At 45.5% G+C, this 23,712-nt stretch overlaps 1 protein-coding gene across 4 annotated transcripts in view; it reads right to left on the reverse strand.

Moving 5' to 3' along the window:
- Nucleotides 1-295: 295 nt before the first annotated feature.
- The window catches only part of SGK1 (serum/glucocorticoid regulated kinase 1), a 113,286-nt gene continuing 89,869 nt past the window's right edge, over nt 296-23,712 (reverse strand). The window contains exons 1-12 of one of the 4 annotated variants that reach the window (XM_043592439.1): nt 8,575-8,845; nt 5,642-5,717; nt 5,112-5,187; nt 4,648-4,752; nt 4,459-4,542; nt 4,213-4,344; nt 3,835-3,947; nt 3,357-3,480; nt 2,805-2,900; nt 2,183-2,338; nt 1,988-2,077; nt 296-1,574 (exon numbers count right to left, since the gene is read on the reverse strand). In XM_043592439.1, coding sequence (XP_043448374.1) covers nt 1,407-1,574; nt 1,988-2,077; nt 2,183-2,338; nt 2,805-2,900; nt 3,357-3,480; nt 3,835-3,947; nt 4,213-4,344; nt 4,459-4,542; nt 4,648-4,752; nt 5,112-5,187; nt 5,642-5,717; nt 8,575-8,608 — 1,254 coding nt within the window. In that variant the 5' untranslated portion in view covers nt 8,609-8,845 and the 3' untranslated portion in view covers nt 296-1,406. Of the gene's footprint in view, nt 1,575-1,987; nt 2,078-2,182; nt 2,339-2,804; nt 2,901-3,356; nt 3,481-3,834; nt 3,948-4,212; nt 4,345-4,458; nt 4,543-4,647; nt 4,753-5,111; nt 5,188-5,641; nt 5,718-5,855; nt 6,025-6,764; nt 7,178-8,574; nt 8,846-23,712 lie in introns of those variants that run through there. The other 3 variants (XM_043592437.1, XM_043592438.1, XM_043592436.1) reach the window with 3 other exon arrangements.

Below are 23,712 nucleotides of genomic sequence, written 5' to 3' on the forward strand. Positions count from 1 at the left end.
GGACCAACAGCCAACTTCGCAGGGTAGGCAACAAATACAGGGAACGTTGCTTCGTGGTTTCCTTGTGAAATGCATTGGTCTATGGAAAAGGATTTATTTGGATGGGTTTATGAACGACTGACATCATAAGACCACTCTGTAGCCCCCTGGAGTCTGAACCTGACGCTCTTGGAAGCAAACCACCGAGCTGGAAGTTACAGCAGCATTTCCCAGGCTTTAAAATTTTAAATGGACCCATTATTACTTACCCTCCCCCCGCAACCAAGATATACAGAAATAACACACGTGACACAACTTATGTAAATATTTTTCAAGGTTTTATTGCAAACCAAAGTTGGTTTATCGCACACAAAAAAAAGTTGTGTGGTGGGGAGGGGGGGGGAAGAATTGTACATATTATAACCATGTTAATTACAGTACATTAAAATGGTGGTTTACATTACAAATAAGCCTGTAAGTTTAAATATACTAGTGTTATAACCCAATGTACAGACTGTCTTTATACAATACATACAGTTATCAGGAATGCAAAAAAAAAAAAAAAAAAGAGGAACATAAATAATGCCCATTGTACAGGTGACATTTTAAACAATGAAAATACCAGGCTTTGACCGACAACTGGGGCATTGGTCCATAAAAACCCTTTCTAAAAATAGAAATATTTGTAGCAGCAATGCTTTCTTTAAGCATCTGGATACAAGTCATTGCAAGACCATTTTCAATAAATTTTAGTTATTAGCTGTATCTTACAGAAGAAAAAAACGGTCTACACATAAATTTATCTTCCAAATATGGAAGAAACAAACAATGTCCCACATTGTAGTATCCTGCAAGTGTCACATTGATGCTTATAACGAAATCCATCTGTGATCAAGCATACCACATTCATACCACTGTTCATCACACAGTAAATCCACAAGGGGAGGGGAAAAAAAAAAAAAAAAGAAAAAGAACTGAAACACTCTGCAACAGGAAAAGCTTTGGAGCTAACACGATCTCATCAGAAAAGGCACATTTCATCAGATTCGACATCACGGCCCAGACAGACCCTCAGAAAACCCTCCTTAGAGCTGCGTCGTCCTAACAAGGCTACTGCCTCTGTCTACGGCGGCACGCGAACGCTCACTGCAGAGATAGCACCATGTTGGAAGGAAGAATAAAAATGAAAACCTCATGAGCTCACTGAGAGGAGGATGTGCTCTTCGAACGAAAAGCTTCCGGCGAACAGTGTGCAATGAGATTGCCAAGACGTGCAAGCTTCCAGAGATGTGCAAATTCTCTTTTAAGACGTCCTGTCAGCTGGCGGCCCCGCCAGAAGGCTAACTAGAACACTTAACACACACACACACACACACACACACACACACACACACACACGAATCCTTCACGACCAACCCTGGGACCGTTCAGAGGAAAGAGTCCACAGGGGGTGCATAGGAAAAGCCTAGGAAGGCCTCGGCCGCTTCCTTGACGCTGGCTGTGAGCAGGATGCTGTCAGGGGACCTGCCAATGGAGCTGGGGACCGGCTCTTCAGTAAATTCGGGATCAAAGTGCCTCAGGTCACTAGGTCCACTCTGTGGCAGGAAAACAAAACAAAACACTCAGCGTCAAGAATTCACGGTGCGTACAGGGCAGGGAAATCCTCATTCGGGCTTTAAACCCCAGAGCTCGACTCTTCAGGGCACTCTATGGAAACTCCCGTAACAGCCATCCGATTCAAGCACAGAAGCCAAAGGCCACACAAAGTTTAAATAAGGCGGAGGGTGTTCGCTTTTTAGCTTTGGGTACTTGAATTGGGAGCTGTGGGGAGAAGTGATGTTAGCTTGGCTGGGACAAAAATTCCACTTTTCACCTAGGGAAGGTTGTGGTTTGTGAATAGAGGACCCGCCAAGTTGTTCCTTGAGGGCCCTCCCCTCCACCACCACAGCCTCTGACTTAAAGAAATGCCCTCTGGGCCCTCCTCTACTTGGCAGAAAGAGACACTCACCACATTTGGGTTAAAAGGGGGAGTAATCTTCTTATTAATGAGATCGTCCCAGTTAATTAGGGAGAAGAAGACGTGATTCTTAATCTCCATCTGTCGAGAAGAAACAGGAGGTTAAGTTAGACAGGTGGAATTCCAGAAGGGCAGTGAGGTCTAGGGCGCTTCCCAGCCCGCCCAGAACAGGGAGAAGGTACTCACAAAGTCGTCCTGGGCGCCCAGCCTCTTGGTCCTGTCCTTCTGCAGGAGGCCCTCCAGAAGGTGTCTGGCAGAATTGGTAATGTTGGGCTTCAGCTGGAGGGGCTTGTTCAGAATGTTGTCGTACATCTCAGCTGTGTTTCGGCTATAAAAAGGAGGCTGAAGGAACAGGGGAAATCAGCGCTTAATCGGGGGTTTGGTACAGCAGACATTACCAAGAGAGAAATGCACTGTGGTATGCTAGATGCGACAAAGCCCTTCCCTTAATGGGGTTTCTCTGCCCTGGATTTTTCACTGTCTGTTTCGCAATCCTCATCAGAGAGGAGACATTAATAAGCCACGTTTTTCCTCACGCAGGTTAAGTGTGGTCACATCTAGAAAATGCGAGTTTACCAAAAAAAAAAAAAAAAAAAAAAAAAAATTCACTAAGAGCTTGCTCTAAAACACCTATAAAATAACCAATAGGCTTCTCTTATCAGCATCTGATAAGGTTATTCATAAAGGGCAAGACACAATGACCAGATGGGACTTGTGTGCCCAGACAAGTCTGGGTTTCCAGAGGACACGTTCTGGGGAGCATTGTCAAGCCAGGGCGATAGTCCATGACTCTCAACGTGCTACTCACCAGGCCATACAGCATCTCATATAAGACGGCCCCCAGGCACCACCAGTCCACGGTCCTGTCGTAAGGCTGCTTATGGAGCACCTCAGGTGCAAGATACTGAAACACAAAGCAGGACAACAGTGTTCAGGAGTCCGCGAAACCAGGAATCCCAAGACCAGGCATGCACTTTGAGAGGGCCGAGAGACCCTGGGTCCACCCGCAGGACACATGCCTTTACGTTACTTCCTGAGAAAACTGCTAGACTTGGAGGCTAACGGGCCAGTTAGCTGTACTGATGTTTAGGAAGCTGTTGGGCACCCAGCAGATTATCCTACTTGGGAACTGAAAACCTTTTATGCCATGGCTTTTGCAAACAGCTTGTCTTAATGAAAGCAACATGAGGCCTTGGGATTCCCCATGCTGCATCAAACAGCAAATGTGTTTTACTTGCGCTGAATGGGACTGAGAAATCTCTGAGGATGATCTACTCTTCTGGTAGTTTAAGTATTATTGCACTTGCCTCCCCCTGGAAGGAGGGGCACAGACCAGTCCCCAGATCAAGAGCGCTCTTACCTCGGGCGTGCCACAGAAGGTGGATGTTGTGCCATTGTGTTCGATGTTCTCCTTGCAGAGCCCAAAGTCAGTAAGGACAATGTGTCCCTGTGAATCCAGCAAAATATTCTCTGGTTTTAAGTCTCTGCAAGGGAAAAAAAAAAAAAAAAAAAAAAGTAGTTGTGTAAGTTAATTTCACTTCATAAGAAATCCTCTGGGAAAATAATAGCGTGGGGTATTAGAAGCATTTTCAATTCACTGAGGCTGTACAGTGAATACAAAAAGGGAGTCCTTGTTCTGCTAATCTATTCTGGATTAGGCACAATCCTAGCTGGCCAGTTCCCTCGTGGCACGGAGTCAAGGCGGCTCACATGCTGGGGTATCCGGTTTTAGGTGACCAAGCTGTACGTAAATACAAATTATCTTAAGGCTCCGTCAAAGGCTAGGGCTATGTCTTCTTTGTACCCAGGAAGGTAACCTTGAGAGCCCTGCAGCTCACCTATAAACGATGTTCAGAGAGTGCAGGTAACCCAAGGCACTGGCTATTTCAGCAGCGTAGAAACGAGCCCGTGGTTCCAGGAAGCAACGTTCCCTCTGAAGGTGGTAAAACAACTGCAGGAGACAGGACAAGGTCAGCTGGGTTGCCAAGGCTTGGTAACAATGCGTTTCATTAGACTTGACACATATAGCTAAAGAGAACAATTGCAGGAAGCGGCCCTAAATAGTCTCTTAACTATATGAAACTCTCAGGTTAAAGGAAATGCTAATTCTGGTAACTTTTCCCCCCTAAGTATCATTTAAAACCTCTCCTCTCAAACTGGAAACAAGAATGCTATGCACCGACACCCAAAGGTTAGCTCCCATTCCCGCCGCTCACCTCTCCACCATTAATATAGTCGAGGACAAAGTACAATTTGTCAGCGGTCTGGAAGGAGAAGTGAAGGCCCACCAGGAAAGGGTGTTTTACATTCTTCAGTAGAACATTCCGTTCCGACATAATATGCTTTTCCTAGAAAAAGGACAATTAAGATTTAGTGGCAAATTTCAACGCGGTACCAAAATTCTAAGGTAAAACCACCCAGTGAATGTCTTATCTCCAACTGCAATGCATCACATTTCATACCTCCTTCTTTTTCAGAATCGCTTTCTTCTGTAAAACTTTGACCGCATAGAATGCTTCTTCTGCTTTGTGTCTTGCTAGAAGAACCTGAAATTTCCATTCAAAAAATCATTTTGCTGTCCGCATCCACTGAGGATGTCAGACGAATGCATGAAAGACTATCAAAAATGAGGTCTTCAGATGTGAAATTACCTTTCCAAAACTGCCTTTGCCAATCACTTTCAAGAAGTGAAAGTCAGATGGTTTCGCATGAGGATTGGATGACGGGCCAAGGTTGATTTGCTGAGAGGGACTTGGCTGGAAAAGAAAACGTCTTCTTTTAATAGCCTTGCCTCAAAGGAAGGCAACAATCACCATACATCCTAAACACAATCAAAACTACTTTTCATCCGTACACAGTAATATTTCATATGGGAGTCTGCAAATGGTACACAGTAATGCTGTAACCAGATAAAACTTTTATGCAACATGCCTTTTAAAATACTGCACTGACTCAATACTTAAGTGCTTATGTCACTTGTTATGCCATTAACCGAGGCATTCCTACCTTGAGACTAATTTCTAGAAAATGCTATTTTAATCCATCACGGTAGGAACACTAACTGACTCATTTACAAGATGCCTCCACGGAAGCATCACAAATAGAGAATACTTACTGGAGGAGAAGGGTTGGCATTCATAAGCTCAGGCTCCTGAGGTTGGGAGATTTTCAAAATGGACTGAACTTCAGGGCTGCAGAGAAAGGAACAGCTGAGAACCTCCCAGACTCGTCGCAAGGGGGCACACCGACACCAGTAGTCAAGGTTCGGGCTCGACTTTTCCCGGACAGGTCCGAGTGTTTAAACTTAAAACCACCCAAATAAATGACTCAGTTAAAGAAAATAATAGCCAAAGAAAATAATAAGCCCACTTAAAATACAGCGATGAGGGCTGTTTTTCATGGAAACGGGGTGGATTGGGCAAACAGGAAAATTTTCACCTTGCAGCTCTCTCTTCCAGGCCAAATCAGCAAATTAGTTTTAATATTTAAAATGCTCTAAACTGGAATTGGAGAGAGAAAAGGGATCCCACCCTCGGGGAAGTCTTCGGCTTCCTGATCGACACCCCGACGAGAGTGTGTCTTCACTGCTGATAAACAAGCTAGGCTACTTATTTTTTATTTCCCCCAGTCCTCCCCCAAACTTACTGTTTGCATGCGTAGGAGTTATTGGCAATCTTCTGAATAAAGTCGTTCAGGCCCATCCTCCTCTGTTTCATGAAAGCTGTGAATTAAAGGAGAAATAAATAAACGTCTAGATGGCTTCGCAACGGCCGACGCCACACACACTGATTTGACGCGTGACCTTAAAAAAGTTTCCACTTCGCACATCCTAGAAGTCCCGTATAATTCCTACACTCACCGATGAGAATTGCTACCATTCCCCTCATTCTGGAGTAAGTGAGGGTGCCCCTAGCAGCCTCGGTTTTCACCGTCATCTCCGCAGAGAGAGCGCACAGGGAGACGTTACAGAGGAGACACCGGCTCAGCCAACACTAGGCGCGCGAGGCGCCGCCGGCTTTATACGCCCCGAGCCGCCGCGGGGCGGGGCTCACACCACAATGAGGAAGCGGCCCCGCCCGGCCCCGCCCTAGCCCCGCCCCCGGCCCCGCCCCCGGCGGCCGCGCGGCCCACCCGACCGCTGTGTGGCGGGCGGCGGCGAGCGGTTCGGTCCCGGGCGGGAGGGCAAGCCCTCCCGGCGGGGGCGGGGGGCGCGGGGACTGCCCGGGAGGCCCGGCCGCCGGGCTGTTATCTGCCTCTTTCAGCGACCCCGCGGGACAGAGGGAAACCGCAGGCGGAGGGGGCGGGGGCAGGGAGAGTCCGGGGTAATTTTCCACCCTTCTCATTTATTCCACCCGGCTGGGAAATCAGAGTCGCGGCACTGGGGCGCTTTCCGCCCGGCGCGCGGCGAGCCGGTGGCTCTGTGCCCGCTCTGGTTTGTCACACCCTCACTGGCGATCCCCTCCGGGTCCCGGAGCCGGCCGTTCCCCCCCGCCCCGCCCCAACCCCGCCGGCAGCCTAGCAGCCCCCGGCCGGCGGCCGCGCACCACCCGCCCGAGGTGTCTCTGTGCCGAGGGCGGCCCCGCGCGCCCTGATCTGCGGGGTCGCCGTGGGGCCGGGACGCCCGGCGCGTCCCCCGCTCCCGCCGCCCCCTCGGCCGGCCTCGGTCCCTCCACCCTGAGGACGAGCACCCACCCCCGGCCCCTCTCGCCCGAGCCGAGCGACTAGCGGCGGAGCGGGACGGTCCCCGCGTGGCGGCCGCGGCGCTTACCCAGGCCGGTCAGCAGGAAGGACTCGCTGCGTTTCTGCGCCTCGGCCCTCTTTTTGTGGCGGGGCCGAAGCAGGGACTCGAGCCGGGCCCTGGCCAGCGCGCCCTGCATCTCCCCCATGGGCAGCGGCGGCCGGCGCGCAGCGGGCGAGGGCGACAGGAGAACACTGACGTTTCCTTGAAGGAGCCGCCGTGACTCAGGCCGGGCAAGATTTCCTGCCCCGAGACCCAAAACAAACAAATGGCCCTTGTGCACGGCCGAGCCGCTTCCGAAAACGCCTTTTTTGTGCTTTTGGCCAAAGCCAAGCAAGGCTGCAAAATCCCAGAACTTGGAAGCGGAGGAAGGAAGGAAAGAAAGAGGGAAGGGGGGAGGGAGAGGTCAGGAATGTGTAGGGGAGGGGGCGGAAATAAAATTCGTCTCTGCACTAAAGGGAAAAAAAAAAGTACAATCTGCATTTCACTTTTTTTTCCTCCTCTAATCTTTGAGAACATTCTGTCCGTTCCGCATGTAATTTTTCTTGCATCTTTAATCTCCGCCACGCCATGAACACGTGAGGTAGTGGCACGTTAGGGGAGCGGTGGCTCCGCGCAAGGCGCCGACCTGGCGTGACCCCGGGCATCGGCGACTCCCGGATTCCCTGTCCCGCTCTCCCACCTGAAAACTCCGCTAGGTCGCATTACATCGTCTTAAACACCCTTAGTCTGTCCTCGTCTTCCCTACCCCTCCTCCGGTTTATTTCAGCGCTGACCCGGGAGTCTTCTTACAGTTTAACCACCTTGCTCTTTCTCGAGTCCCAGGTAAACGGGGACTCGTGGACGCGTGAAAGATTAGCCGGGTGTCCGCTCTCCAGAGAGCAGTGGAGAGAGGGGAAGGCCTGCAGAGCAGCGGCGCGGTGTCTTCCAGTAACCCCGCCGCTGGGAGATGCCTGGGCGCTGCTGCAGCCCGACCGCCGGCGCGGGGACGCAGGCCAGCGCTGGCGGGGAAGCCGAGAGCACAGCGACTGGGCCGGGAGCGGGAGGCGGCTGCAGGGAACTAAGGTTTGTAGGGCCGGGTACCTGGCACTTGCTGGTGCTGGCCGTGGCTGCCCTGCCGTGACCCCTCACTGCCAAGGGCCCTGCCATTTTTGAGTTACATACTGGGTCTGACACACTCCGAAATACCAGCTGTCAAACCAAGAATAGCCTGTGAAGCGGTTTTTTTCTTTCGTCCCGGGCAGGGATTTGTTTTGCAGGCACAAGCACCTCATTTGCCCTAATATGACCTGTAGCCTCAGCTGCTGCTTGGTTTGCTCAGTGGCAACAGCCCCAAACTGGGAAGGGAACACACATTCTGTCTGCCAGAGACTGGCTGGGAAATTTTGCCCAGGACTCACTCTTTAAAACACTTCTCAATGCCTGAGATGCCTGAAATTGATGCTCCAATCTAAAGCAAGGTTTAGGAAACTCCAATTCACAGTTTAAGTGGCCCATTACTGCTTCCTCTTCCATGGATCCTTCATAGAATATGACTTTGTTACTGCCAGTGCCCCCCCGCGTCAGGTTCCACTCCAACTAGCCCAGCCGGGCCCTGCTCCCACACCATTCCGTCCCCTTTGAAGACAGCAAATTTGGCACAGATTGTCAGGAAACACCGACCTGTACCAAGATTTCTGCGTGTTTGTTCTTAAAGCACGGAGTTGAGAAAACTTTTATCAGAGACCCTCCCCTGCGACTCCACACCCCACGCCTTCTGTAGGCCAAGTAACCTCAGGTCCTCTAAAGCGTCTTCGTTTTCTCCATTCCCTCCAAATTATAGCAATAAAATCACACCAACCTTTCAAAGGGGATTTTATAGCTTCCTCTTTCATTCTTCAGGTTGCCTAGGATGTGAACGTTGGGGATTACTTTCTGGAGGCTGAAGGTAGAGCTCAGTTATGGTTGGAATAGTCTCCCTGCTTTGTGCCTGATAAGGCTGGAAGCTGAGATGATAGGGAGCAGGAGTCAGAGGCAGCTGTCCTGCTCTGTTATGCACCCCACTTTATATAAAGGCAATTTACATACAGGAAGGGAGCAAGCTGCAAAGTTCAACACTGGGCCGTTTATTCTCTCCATTGCAACATCACTCAGAAAATTACAGTCATCAGCGTCCTGAGTTTATTACACCCCCAGCAAGACACACAAGAAATGTAACTGGACTGATGATCATCACAAATCAGTCCAGAAAAAAAAAAATTCAAAACACATGCACGGGGATCTTTTTTTTTTTTTTTTTTCAAAGAAGCTCTGCCACATGCATTCCAAGAGGAACGTGGAATTCAAGTTAGAGGGCTCTAAGTGGAAGAGGCACAACCATATGATTTGTGGTTGGAACAGAAAAAGGACGTCTGATGTTCGCCTTCCTCCCCCTACCCTAATGTTCGGCGCTTGGAGACGGACGGTCTGCTAAACTTATCATTTAACGTAGAGAATCAAGTTGTTGAGACTGGCTTTTCTTCCAACCGGATACCTGAAGGGTGGAGCAGGCGCCCCCTGTTCTGTCCCAGCAACCTACGAAGACTTCCGAACAGGAAGGTGACACACAGCGGCGGGTGGATGGGGTATGCGGTGGGGGGGATGGGGGGGGGAGGTAGACGAGGGAACGGTGCGTGACGCGCGCCTGTTAACTATGCACTGGCTATAGGGTTGCCCTGTGGTCGCTATTCAAACGCTTCGTCTGTTCTTCCTTCCCGTCGCCAGCCTCTTTCTTTGGTCCCGATAGTCTTCCTACCGGGAGGAATCCGGCCCCTTTCCTCTTACTGCCTGGTGGCGAAGTGGCCAGAGTTGAGTCACCAAATTCAGCTTATAAATGCAACCCAGAGGGCGATCGCGTTCTCTGCGAGAACCGCTCTGGAGTGCATGATTTCCCCCCACTACTCCTGAGGTTTAATCAGTTCCAGAGAGTTTCTCTGTAACACCTTGTGCAGTCACAGAAAATATAGACGGCTAGATAGGAGATAGGCTAATTACCTTCCCACTCCCCCAAGCCAGTAATCTCATTTATGCCTCATAGTGGGGAAACTGCTATCAAAACACTCAAATGGAAATGATTCACCCAGATGTAAAGTTTGCACTGAAACAAATCATTTTCCAGTGCGCGTGTATTTTCATGCTTCAGAAAAATCATTTTAGTTCTACTTTAATTTTCCTTCATGAGGGGCTGTAAATACTAAAACCTGAAGGCTTTGCTAAGATATGACCCTTTTCATTTAATTTGAGGGTTCTGGAAGGAAATTCCTGATATTTCTCTACATAGTGAAGTAAATATTTTGAAAATATTTTTACAAGGACCTAGTTATAGCCCCTCCTGGGCTACTTCTTAAATGTCTCTGCTAGACTATAGTCTTTTCATTCCTTAGATACAGTACCTTCCACGATAATAGGGCAATACAATTGTTTTGCACTGTCCAAAGTGCCAAATATTCTAGAACAATCTTGTGCACAGTTTAGGTTCCCATACGTATTGATTTATTCATTGATCCTCATAGAATCCTTTTCCTGGAGCATCACCAACGTAATTACACGGAAACACCCAAAACCATAACTATTACTCCAGAGAGCAACTAAGTCAATCAGTTTCTGCTAAAGATCGTCACCGAGCGCATGCCTTTTTTTTTTCTTTACAGTATTCATCAAACAGAAAAGGATAAAAAATGAGTTTATTCATAATGGCTATTATAGGTAAGTAATTAGTAGTGGTTAAATGTCTATAGATCACAGGTTCTGTAGTGATTATTATGTTCTGTATTCATAATTGTCAAAAGTGAAATGCATAAAGATGAGAATGTGATCGAATAGATGATAAGAGAAGAACGCAGGACTTAGAATAATAGTGTTCAGTGTTGTTAAAACCCACAAAACTACATGCTTTATTTATGCAGGGCTTAGTTCTTTTCCAAGACAGCGGTTTTGTTTGTTTTTTTTTTTAAATTTTTTTTTAACGTTTATTTATTTTGGAGACAGAGAGAGACAGAACATGAATGGGGGAGGGGCAGAGAGAGAGGGAGACACAGAATCGGAAACAGGCTCCAGGCTCTGAGCCGTCAGCACAGAGCCCGACGCGGGGCTCGAACTCACGGACCGCAAGATCGTGACCTGAGCCGAAGTCGGCCGCTTAACAGGCTGAGCCACCCAGGCGCCCCAAGACAGCGGTTTTGAATAAACAAGACTACACACTCTAAGAACCTTGAACTAGGGTTTTGCTAACTAATATACACGTAGCTGTCTAGTAGGGAGGCTTTAGGTTGTTTTCTCTAGCAGCACTTTTAAGTTATTAAGGATTAAGCAATTTTGGTTGCTTTCCTTCGGAGTTGAGCCGATGACAGGCAAACTTGTGAAGTATCAAAACTTGCTTTTGGGACCAAATGTATCTCCTTCCTATAACCCTTCTCTCTCACTGGAGTGAACTGCTGGGCCTCTCCACTTCCCACACACAGCACTGGCACACGCTGTGGTCCTGAAAACCCTGGAATATTGCCTTCTGCCCTCCTCTCCCCTAATGCCAACTGCCTCAAAGCCCTGCTCTCAGCTAATAGCCCGCAGGAGGTATTGACCGGATTCTCCTTCTCTAGTTCCCTGGCTTTCGCCCTCCTTCCCTCCCTGCCCCCCTTGCTCCCTTCTTCCCCCACCTTCCATTTGTACATGCAAGCATTTAATAAGGATTTATTAAGTATAACTATTAAGATCAAGGGACACACATACGAGTAATCCAGTTATCTGAATGCATAGAAGCTGTCATTTTCGGTGGGGAGCATACGTGTGCATGATGAGGCACCAGGAGGAGTGTTACCCCATGATAAGTGTTAAAACAGAGGTTGGGACAATCTACCACAAGAGAGCGGAGAGAGGACTGTTCTACTGGGGAGCAGTAGCAACCATGTGCATGTCGAGGGAAGTCGCCACAAAGAAATCATGTTTGGGCTGATCCTGGAAGATTCAGCTGGGAACAAGAGAGGAAAGTCATGCTAGGCAGAAGAAATAGCACGAGTGACTAACTCTCAGGTGCTATTTAGCACCTCTGCAACGCTGTGGAAATATGGTCCATATTCAGACCTTACACACAAGCACAGTGTAGAGCTGCTGTTGCTGCTGCAGTGGAGAAATAGCACTTTCAAGGGAGATAAAGATTCCAGAGGCACAAGTCTGTCTCTCCCTTTCTCTGCCTCCCCCTCTCCAACCCTGATATACACGTAATTGATAATGTCTTAAAAATACATCCATTTAAAGGACTGCCAAGCATTAGCCTGCATAGGTATCTTTGTGTCTAGTATAGCTCTAGATAGAGCTGGAGCTCCTTGGTCCTGATCAACAGATTCTTCTAGAACTCTGCTTCAGACACCGCTAGACGCAGGAGGTACAGTGATGAACATGAGCTCACATGGGGAGGGCTGGGTGGGAAGTTCCCCACGAAGGTAGGTTGAGCCAGACTAAGAAGGGATTCAAAGCCACAAGGAAAATTATTCCACCAAAGCTTTTGGAGAGACATATTCCGATGTGTTTTGGAAAGTTCATTCAAACCAACCCATGATTCATAACTCAACTCTTAATCCTTCAAAGGATACTTGCTTTTTTTTTAAGTACCCCTAGCTCATTAAAAATGAACAAATTTGCACGCACAAACATGTAAGGGAGCATTGGAGACTGGAATGGGAGATTTATGTAGTTGGAAGATGTATGAACATTTTAGACAAGCATAGGTGTAATCTAACACGGGGATTGGCAATCTTTCAGAGACAGTAAATGACGCCAATGTTCTAGACCCATCTGCCTAAAAATAAAATTGGTGGGAGGATGGGGGCATGGTTTTGTAGTGAATTTTTTACTTCAGTCAGGAGACAAATCAAAGAAAGGAAGCCGGTGGTCGCTCTTGACAAGGTAGGAATGGCAATCTAGCCAAAGGGTCTATGACAGGCTGAAAACTCACCGTATCCCCATCTTTGGGATGCTGTAAATGTCTGCTATAGTATGATCGAATGAGCAATAAATAAAAATAAAAAATAACTATTGGGGCGCAGTCTGCCTGGGTGGCTCAGTTGGCAAGCTTCTGACTCCAGGATTTGGCTCGGGTCATGATGTCATGGTTTGTGAGTTAGAGTCCCATAGTGGGCTCCATGCTGACAGTGCGGAGCCTGCCTGGGATTCTCTCTTTCCCTCTGTCTCTGCCCTTCCCCCGCCCACTGTCTGTCTCTCTCTCAAAAATAAATAAATAAACTTAAAAAAAAATTAAAAAAAAAAAAGAACAACTATCAGAGCACCTGGATAACTCAGGTTACCTTGGATGTCTGGCTCTTGATCTCAGCTCAGATCACGATCTCACGGGTCGTGAGATCAAGTCCCGCATTGGACTCTGTGCTGACAGCATGGAAACTACTTGGAATTCCCTCTCACCCTCTCTCTCTACCCCTCCCCCACTCACTCTCATTCTCTCTCTCTCTCTCTTTCTCAAAATAAATAAACATTAAAAAAATAATTTTCAACCAGAGAATTAAGAAATGATAAATGTAATGATAAAATGCCAGATATTGAGGCAAGGAAAGCCAGAGAGCTTTGACCTTCAGACCTCCTTCCCTGGCTCTATCCATGGGGAGTCCACACCTGCACTTACTCTCCCTCTCAAATCTCACAGCCCAGCCTGGCATTCAGGAAGCACAGGGCTTGAAATTTCCTTGCAGGCTGAATCCTTCTTGGGGCACACATATTAAGGTTGTGACCTACATGCAGACCAGATAATGGACAATCTTTCACCCCCCTCCTCTATAATTGCCAAGAACAAATAAGGAGCCTGGATTTCTGGCAGACATCTTTTGCCAAACTTAAGTGAAACCTGAAAGCTTCAATTTGCTCAGTGTGAATGTCTCCCCAAATCTCTCCCATTTCTGACCCTATAATTAATCTAGTAAGAAACAACAGAAACTCCCCCCATCAAGGATTGTTTCCAGTGAAACTTGCCTACAAATTGCAGTAACAAAATAACATTAATGTAACAGTAACCAACATGGGAAAACCAGGAGCACGATGGTTGGTGGAAGGTTGATTGGCATAATTTTAATGTAAAGCAGTTTAGTGAGCTTCTTTTTCTTTTAACTTTTTTTGAATGTTTATTTTTGAGAGAGAGAGAGAGAGAGAGAGAGAGAAAAAATCCAAAGCAGGATCCCAGCTCGGAGCCCCACGCAGGGCTCGAACCAAGAGGTCATGATCTCAGCCCAAGTCGGACACTTAACAGACTGAGCCACCCAGGTGCCCCAAGTGAACTTCCTTTTGATTTCAACCCTGAATGTAAGCTGCATAAACATTTATGTCACCTTCCTCAACAGGCTCTGAAGTGTCAGTAACATGCTGAAGGTGGGGCTCTCTGTGGTCCACGTTAATCCACTATAGCTGAGGCTCATTACCTGTGACGCCTTAGACAAGGTGTTGTCTTAACCTTGAAAATCTGTATAATGGGGATACTAAAACTTGATATACATTGCAAAAAAAATAATTGAAATAGAGAATATAGTAAGTTGGAATCTCACGTGGAAAATAGGACACATCTGTGTTCCTTACCCCTACCCTACACATGTCACAACTAGAAACAGAACATATCATACAACTCAAATGGCTCCCACAAATCACGACAACTATGGTTATGTACTGCGCTTAAAGCACATGAAGAATATGAGCCACTTAATCTGCTGGGCCAAGGACAGGCCCATGCGATGGCAATTCCACCAAGGGCCTGAAAAGATGATCCATTTAGTTCTTCAGACTTCTCCCTCCTCTCTTGGTCTCCCCATGGACAAAGCTCCAGAATGGGTTGGATCAAGGAACTAGATGCCCTGATAACCGAATAAACACTTGTTTATCAAACAAAGGCTAAAGTTTAAATCGAGAAAGCATAGAGTAAGCCAAAAGCTAACCCAGAGGAGTTTTTAGTTGCTCAGGGTGGATGGAAAACAATAGAATGTATGTTTGGGCCTATTGAGAGGGTGGCGTCATTGAAAGCAGGTCCTACAAGGCTAGTCAACACAGAAGATGCTTTCCCTGGGTCGTTCCACCTGTCCTCAAGGAAAGAAGAGAAAACTCCAACGGCCTGTGTGTGGCCTATTATGTTTAGTCCTTCAGACCTCTATGGGACACTGCTTTTGTGCCAGGCAGTGTGCTGAGTCCTGGATCTAACAAAGATATCCAAGGTGGACAGCATTGCCACACTCAAGGAGGGCATGGTGCATATTTCTTTAGCTGAATTGAATAGCTTCCCAAAAGCAAAGATAAGCTTACAGATATTTCTACTTTTTCTAAGACCCAGGTATGCCATTAAGAGACAGCCTCGGGCAGGTGTAACCATTTAGAATACCCACTTTTTCGAGTGAGGAATGAGCTGGAAGCCCTCGTGTAGCTGTAATATTGTGCGGTGCTGTGACATCTGGGAAAACATAAATCTGAAAGGAACTTCTGGATGCCCAGAACCACCTCCTATCAATAGTGCCCGGCTACTCCTTTGGAGCCCTTCCCTTCTGCCCCTCATTGTAGCCTTTAGTCAAGGATTTTGTGGCTTAGTTATTTACATCTCAAGTGTCTCTCTGGACTGTTGAGTTCTTTGAAGATTAGACCACATGAGTGAGATTGATGGTTCTTGCCTACCTAACATTCTTTAATCAGGCCCTTCTCCAGCTCCCTCTTCCCACTCTCTTTTGTTCTCCAGGCTGACGCCATCTTGGCTCTGTTCCTTTTACAAAGCCAGTCTTGTGTCTGCCTTTGGGACTTTGTCTATGCCACAGTCTCCACCTGGGATGATTTCCTCCTGGTGCTCACATGGCTGGATCCTTCTTGCCATTCGGATCTTAGAGTAAACATCATTTACACAATGGACCTAAACCACCCAGCTGGCCATCCTTTGCCACTCACCCTATTTCAATGATCTGCATATTAGTTTTATTATCTGACATTTTTCTTGGGTTCATTATCTCCTTGCACTAGAAAGTAGCCTCTGTAAGACAGGGATGATATTTGTTTGATTCTTCATAGTATCCCTGATGCCCGGAAGAGTGTGTGGCCTAAAGGAAGTGCTTAATAAATGAAACAACTTAATAATATACCCCTTATATATTGCTGGGTACATAATTGTTTCTCAATAAATTATGGTTTTCTTCCCTTCATCTCATAATCAAGGGTACGTTTTCTTAGCAATCCCTTTACACCTCACTATAAAAAGCAAGACAAAATCAAACCAAACAAAAAAGAAAACTCTTGAATTTAGGTATTTTATTATATATTACATATTATGCTACTCAATTCCTTCAGAAAACCAAAGCACTAAATTTTATAAATGATGTACAAGGAAGATTTTGAAATCAAGGCTGTTCTTTTAGTCCAAGGAGGTCATTAAACAATCATAGTGAATAACCATTTTTCAAGAAAACTGAAGTAGATACTCTTTTTTACAGACCACATTCAATGGATACTTTGTCAAGTTCAGAGACTCTTACCATTGGGAGGGGGGCCATCTAAGGCTTTCATCTGTCCATCTTGGTAAAATGCCAGTGTTGCCTCTTATTCCAAGGACCACAGATAATCTTCCAATGAGTCAGAAGAATGTATCCTCTCTTTTCTCTCCTTTTAAACTTGCTCCCTAAATTCTCCTTTGTCCCCTAATTCTTTGCCATCTATTAAAATAGAATTTTAAAGTGAGAATCCATTAGGCCCCATGATTCTTTGCTTCTGCTTTTGGGTGAAGGCCTTCTGGCCTATTCCCTTCATGAACCTCCCTGGTTTTGCAGGTGCAGACTGATCATACTCATGAGACATTGGCCGTTAACTAAGGAGAACTCCCCTTTGTTCAGAGGTTAAAGAAATGGCAAGCTAACTTTCCCAGAGTAGCACAGCTCAGACACAGAGAGAGCCTAGTGCTCTCCAGGTCTCTTCCCAGCATTCTGTGATTGTCCTGCAGAATCTTTAAAAGTAGATGTATCCTCAGTAGATGTTGGTAGCAAGATGTCAACCTGTATTTGTAGATACGTAGGAATAAAGGGAGGGAACACTCTCTTCATTAATGACACCATATGAATTTGGTTTATAGGAAAGAATGCTGTCATAGTGGCTTCGACTTCTATCATTCAACCGACTTTCCCCAAGAGTTTCAGAACCTCTCATCCAGCCTGAGGACACACAGGATAGCCCGGTCACCTCACGGAGGGCTTTCTATCTTGTAATCACAAAGGTCTTTCATAACCTTCATATTGCCAGAAAGCCTGAATGAACATTTATTACAAAACACTTCTACTTTTTTCTTTTTCTTTTCTTTTCTTTTCTTTTCTTTTCTTTTCTTTTCTTTTCTTTTCTTTTCTTTTCTTTAAATGTGTATTTATTTTGAGAAAGAGAGTGTGTGTGTGCGTACATGAGCAGGGGAGGGGCAGAGAGAGAGGGAAAGGGAATCCCAAGCAGGCTCCACACTCAGTGCAGAGCCCGACACAGGGCTCCATCTCAAGACCACGAGATCATGACCTGAGCTGAAGTCAGGAGTCAGACACTTAACCTACTGAGCCCCCAGGTGTCCCTGCTTTATTTTCTTTTAAAATATCCTTCTCGGGGGCTTCTGGGTGGCTCAGTCGGTTGAGCGTCCGACTTCGGCTCAGGTCATGATCTCACAGTCTGTGAGTTCGAGCCCTGCATCGGGCTCTGTGCTGATGGCTCGGAGCCTGGAGCCTGCTTCCGATTCTGTGTCTCCCTCTCTCTCTGCCCCTTCCCTGCTCATGCTCTGTCTCTCTCTGTCTCAAAAATAAATAAAAACATTAAGAAAAAAAATTTAAATATCCTTCTCTACTCAATGGTAAGGCCTCGATGAAGGGGTCCCTATTGTGCAGTGCCTAGCGTGTAGTTCTGCAGCCACGGCAGAATGACCGTTGGGTTGTCAGAGTGGCGAGGCACATGCACAAGTACCAAGTTGGTAAGTAATTGTATTTTCGTATCTCTGTGTATGCATATTTACATATATGTGTCTACGTGTGTGTGTGTATACAGAGAGAAAGAAAGAGAGAGGAGAGGGAGAGAGTTTATTTTTAAAAAACTGGCTCATGTGACTGTGGAGGCTGGGAAGTTCAAAACCTATAGGGTGGGGGGCAGGCTGCAGACCCAGGAGAGAACTGATGTTGCGGCTAAAGTCTGAAGGCCATCTGCCGGTAGAATTCCTTCTTGCTCAAGGGAGGTCAGTTTTTTTGTTCTGTTAAGACTGTTCACTATTCAACTGTTCACCTGTTTGGTTAAAGCTCACCCATACCATGGAGGACAATCTGCTTCACTCAATGTGATTTAAATGTTAATCTCATACAATAAATACCGTCTTGAAACATCTGAGATAATGTTTCGCCAAGTATCTAAGCATTGTGGTCCAGCTAAGCTGATACATAAAATTAACTATCACAAGTCCACCTCTTGTGAATTTGGCAGCCACATGCATCTTACTAATTTGTGTTTAATCTCCATATAAAGACAATAATAAGGTCAATGCTGCCACCTAACGCGATGCAACTATCCTGCATAGAACTGAAAACCTACTAACTTTTCCCCCAGAAGATGTAAAGTCTTTGTGGGATGTCTATTCTTCTTCGTATCCTATAACGTAAATACTATGAATGTAAAGTTCACAATTATTAACTACCGTGGGTATACAGTCATCACATCTTATGTTACAGGACAAGAGACAAGAGAGGGAAGAAAAGGAAGAGATTGATATACACGTACAGAAACACAAGCATATTCATAACAAATAAAGAAGGAACACTCATGACAGTCATAGTCCTTGTTTCTGTAACTGGTCGTGTAGTCACGGCTGGTATTTATAACTATTTTATGCCACTACCTATTTGTTTTCAGTAAGCACCTCAGCTGGTCACGGTGCTTTACCTAATAAGGTGAGGCAAACCTTTCTCCCCAACAGGGGAGTAGTGGTCCTGTCTGGGCCATTAGTTGTCCTGTCTGGATTGGGTTGTTGTCTTTTTCCACTGACTTTAATCACAGGGCCCGGTCATACTAAGAGACTCCTTGAGGGATCGCCTATATTCCAGACAGACTCTTCCTTACCTCCGCTGTGGAGTAGCAGTCGAATTTCTCCTTGGTCGTCAGGACCAGTCATCCCAGCCAGCATAGTCCCTCCCTTCTTTGCCTGTTGATTTCGGGGCACAAAGAGCCCAAGGAAGCTGAATGGCAGTCTTAACTTCCAGTTCAATGAAATCGTTGTTGGGTCTTCCAGTGGAAGCATTCCTCCCTTCGGAACCAAGGTTTTAGGCCAGCAAGGCATCAAGTTGGGAAGACAGGACGCAAAAATGTTGCTTGTAGGTCACTAGGGCACACAGGGAGTGGCACCAGCACCAATTCTACTCCTTGATTTCGGAACCTGTGAATCCCAGCTATGGGAGAAGCAGCACCATATACTGGATGCTGATTCAGAACGTATATAGTCTCCTGGAAAACCTTGCCCCAGCCCTGCAAAGTATTGCCATCTAGCTGGCCCTGTAACTGCATCTTCAAAAGGCCATTGTACTATTCAGTCAAGCCAGTTGCCTCAGGTTATTAGGGAATACGGTTAAGACCAGTCAATTCCCTGAACATGGGGCCCAGTGGCATACTTCGTTCGCTATAAAGCTAGTTCCTTGATCAGAAGCAGTGCTGCATGGAATACCCTGATGGTGGATGAGGCATTCTGTGAGTCCACAGATGATTGTGTGGGGAGAAGCATTGCATACAGGAAGGACAAATCTGTATCCAGAGTAATAAGAGTCTGCCCCTTCCATGATGGGGGCGGGGGGTGGATGTAATCTACCTGCCAGATGGTTGGCTGATCACCCTGGGGAATGGTGTGACATCAGAGGCTCCGGATTGGTCTCTGCTACTAACAGATTACGCACTTAGCCATGGCTGTGGTTAGGTTGGCTTTGGTGAATGGAAGTCCATGTTGCTGAGCCCATGTATAACCTCCATTTTTGCCACCATGGCTATTCAGTTCACTAGCCCTTTGACGACAGGGTGACTGGGAAAGAGGCTGACTGATATCCACAAAATGAGTCATATTATCCACTTGATTATTAAAATCCTCCTCTCCTGAGATCACCCTTTGGAAATTACTCACATGGCACGCAAATATCTTCACATTTTTTGACTACGCAGGGACGTTTATCCATATTACTCTTCCCCAGACTTTCTTGTCACCCATTTTTAAATCATGCTTCTTCTGCTTACAATTGCTTGACCATCCTGCCAAATCATTAGCTGCCCTCCCATGAATGGGTATAGAGTCCCATGTCTGTCCAGTTCTCCTTCCAAGCAAAATGAGCAACCAGGTGAATTGCTCTTAACTTCTGCCCACCGAGAGGATTTCCTTCACCACTATCCTGCAGCAATGTGCCAGAAAGGGACGATAGCATTGTAGCTATCGACTTCCATGATTGTGTTTATACGTGCCAGTATCTCAGTGGTGTCATTCATAACACAAGGGTATCACACACAAGCGTCATCTCACACAGAAATATGAAAATGCACTAACCCACTGACTTGGTTCTAAGCATTTGGATTGGTATTTCCTGAGGATTCAACATCATTTGCTGCTTTCTTAGTGCTTAGTAGACTTGAGTATATTTCACTATTTTTAAAACATTCCTGGCCAGCTTTGATATTTGGATTTTGTTGCTTTTCTTGTGTGCCCACTCTCCTTTTAGCTAATAATTTACAATACTTGTAAATTATCCGTAACCTTGTGAAAATTGGGCACTGCCTCAATTTACCAGGCAAAATTCAAAGAAATATTAGTGATGCCCTAACTGTATTACTACTTGACCATCCGTGTAATATATTTGAGTAAATGTATGGAAGGCATTGTTTGGGCACTGGATAATTTTTTGTAGAAAATTCAGAGGGTCACCTACAGCACATTTTATGTTTTATTCAGTAGGACCGCAACTTGGCAATTCGAATACTCCATGTGCCAGGGTGTGGCACCTTAGTTCTTCTGATGCCTAAAAAAGCCCCAAGAAAATGTGACTGCTTGATATCTGTTACTTTTGGGAGGTGTCCATTGTGATTCCATAATCGGCTACTCCTAGAATTTCAGGAGATGTAGCAGGAACTTCATTTTCCATACAGCTTATTCTGAGGTTTTGAAGCTCTTCCCCAGCCCCTGAAGACCCCCAAGAGGCTCATGGTCTCATCCCTGCTAGTAATGACCCCTCAGCTAAGCAGGGATTTTAAGAATCTGTGCACATGTTTACGCTTTTCTAGTAATTTGAGACGCCAAAAAAGCAGGATTATTTGGTACTCTTGTCTTTCCTTACTTCCTAACATATGCATCGCACATTAAATGTTCAGTCAATTTTGGACATATTTAATGAATAAATCTCTCTGCTGGGCCCACCATAAATTTTCCAGTGTATCTATTTGTCAGCTTTAAAACCCTAAGATAAACATTAAAAGCCACAATCTTTTGCTCAGGTGACACATTATAGTGGGAGATGTTTATTCTAGTCTAGTTAGTGGGAGGAAATTTATTTTTGTTTTTTATTGTTATATCCTGGATCAGAACAATGTTTAGCTGTCACAGCCAAATTTTCTAACAGCATATGGTCTTATTGTCAGACACTTTTGATAGTACTATCTGTTTTTGAGTTGTGATTACCGAATCTTTTTAACAAATAAGATTGGTTGTCCCCAAAAAACTATTTGATGGTTTGGCTAAGAGTTTCAGATGTATTAACTACTTCTGGGGTGTGTGTGTGTGTGTGTGTGTGTCTGTCTGTCTGACGACAGCAACCTTGTTTCCTAATCACCCTTTCACAACAGATATAAATAAAATCTAAAAGCAAAAATGAAAATAGGCTTTGTATAAAACCACAGGAAAATCGCAGACAAGAAATTAAACAGATGTGGGGCGCCTGGGTGGCGCAGTCGGTTAAGCGTCCGACTTCAGCCAGGTCACGATCTCGCGGTCCGGGAGTTCGAGCCCCGCGTCGGGCTCTGGGCTGATGGCTCAGAGCCTGGAGCCAGTTTCCGATTCTGTGTCTCCCTCTCTCTGCCCCTCCCCTGTTCATGCTCTGTCTCTCTCTGTCCCAAAAATAAATTAACGTTGAAAAAAAAATTAAAAAAAAAAAAGAAATTAAACAGATGTGAGCAAAAGGTAGGAATCATGAATAATGCCTCACTTTCTAAGCTAGGTAAATATGGTCACTTGAAAAAGTTGCTATGTTTTTTGCTTATAAAATTCTTATGTTTAAAATTCCACTAGAGTTGATCCTCATTTAAATCAAATGGTATTCCAGAGAGACAAGACTATTACTGTCCGTATCTACGATGGTTCTATTTCACAATTCGTAAGATATTGCTTAAAAATCTAGACCACGAGCATAGATCATCATGATAGGCCTGTTTGCAATTCATTCTCCAAATCGTGTTGTTTATGTACCTTTTAATATGCCAACATAAATCTAGTTCGGCACGTGCTGTTTAATAAACCTTGAATTTGCCTTTTAAGAGCAAAAGCATTTCCCCCTCTTTACTGCGTGGTAAATACTGTAACTCTACATCTACAGGCTGCTCTCGGAAGCCTCACTGATGGCCCACTGCCTTCTGGTTTTTCCTTTGACAATGGGAGCAAATAGCCAAAGGGCAGAAAGGAGCCCAATGTCTGTTTTTGTCTAAGCCCCACTTACCCCTCTCCTCTGCCTCCTTCTTATTTCTTCCCACTTCCTGTTTACTTTTCTTAGGATTTTCATTTTCTTTAGGATTATCGGTTTCTTTAAAGTTAACGGGGACCTTGTAAGGTCCTTCAGAACTGCCATTTTTTCCCATATCTTTCCTTAAAACAGTTTTAGAGGATTAGAATTAATATTACACACAATATATCGTGTATTTATACGTTATATGTGACATACATTGTCTATTACATTAATACTATTAAAATATTAAATTTTTAATAGTTTGAGAATATTTGAAAGCACATTTCCATAAAGATATCAGAGAACAAAGACAGTAGACCTAGCTAGATTACTTCCGGGAAAACAGTGAAAGTATCTCACGGAAACGAACATGTTCCTCCCTGTAACTTCTACTGTGCATCTATTACAATAGCTAACATCAAATGATTATACTAAGTAGTAGGCACTATGCTTCAGTGGTTTTTTAAATGCAATTTCTCAGTTAATCCTCATAATAATCATGAAAACCTTACTTATATGTTCTTAAGATCTGAGGCTTAAAGAGGTAAACATTAGTTGTGTGAGGCAACACAGCTAGAAGTAGCAAAACCAGGCTTCTCTGATGCCAAAACTTCTTTTAACCGGTGAAATGATCTGCCTCTCCATCTGTTCCAAATGACAGTCCTTCACATATCCGTAGGCAGCTGTACTTAGTCTAACTTGGCTTTACAGGATTTTGTCTGTCCAATTTATCTACTTGAACTTTCAAGGGGACCCTGTTGCCCCTTTCCCTAGAAGGCAGCAGAGTGCTGGACAGGAAGGGATATAATATTGCTCCTTCGTTGAAAACAAACCCTGCATTTACCTTACTTTCTCCCTTTTGCCAGCTCTCCCTGCCCCGTGGCAAGGCTACATCTCATCCTTGACTTTCTGCTCTTTCCTCAAACATTTGCGTCCACATTCAAGCGACTTTCATTGCAAAGCTCCCCTCTTACCTCCGTGAAGCTATAGCAAGAGAACTGGAGGAATTTCCAGGTCACTTCCGTATTTTAGTATCAATGACTCAATATCTCGTTTTGGGGCAAAGCACTTCACTTCTTCAAGTAGCCTCTGGGTTAACACCCATTTTGCCAATCCCACGGGGCAATTGGTAAAAGGTGAAAGACTTATGCGATCTGAAGAGAAACCAGAGCATTCCCACAGGGCAACTGGAAAGATCAGCTGAGGGGAGGTGTGGGAGGACAATTTGAAAACTCAAGTTTTCAAACTCAATACCTACA

Source organism: Prionailurus bengalensis, chromosome B2, assembly GCF_016509475.1.
Source record: "Prionailurus bengalensis isolate Pbe53 chromosome B2, Fcat_Pben_1.1_paternal_pri, whole genome shotgun sequence".
NCBI lineage: Eukaryota > Metazoa > Chordata > Mammalia > Carnivora > Felidae > Prionailurus > Prionailurus bengalensis.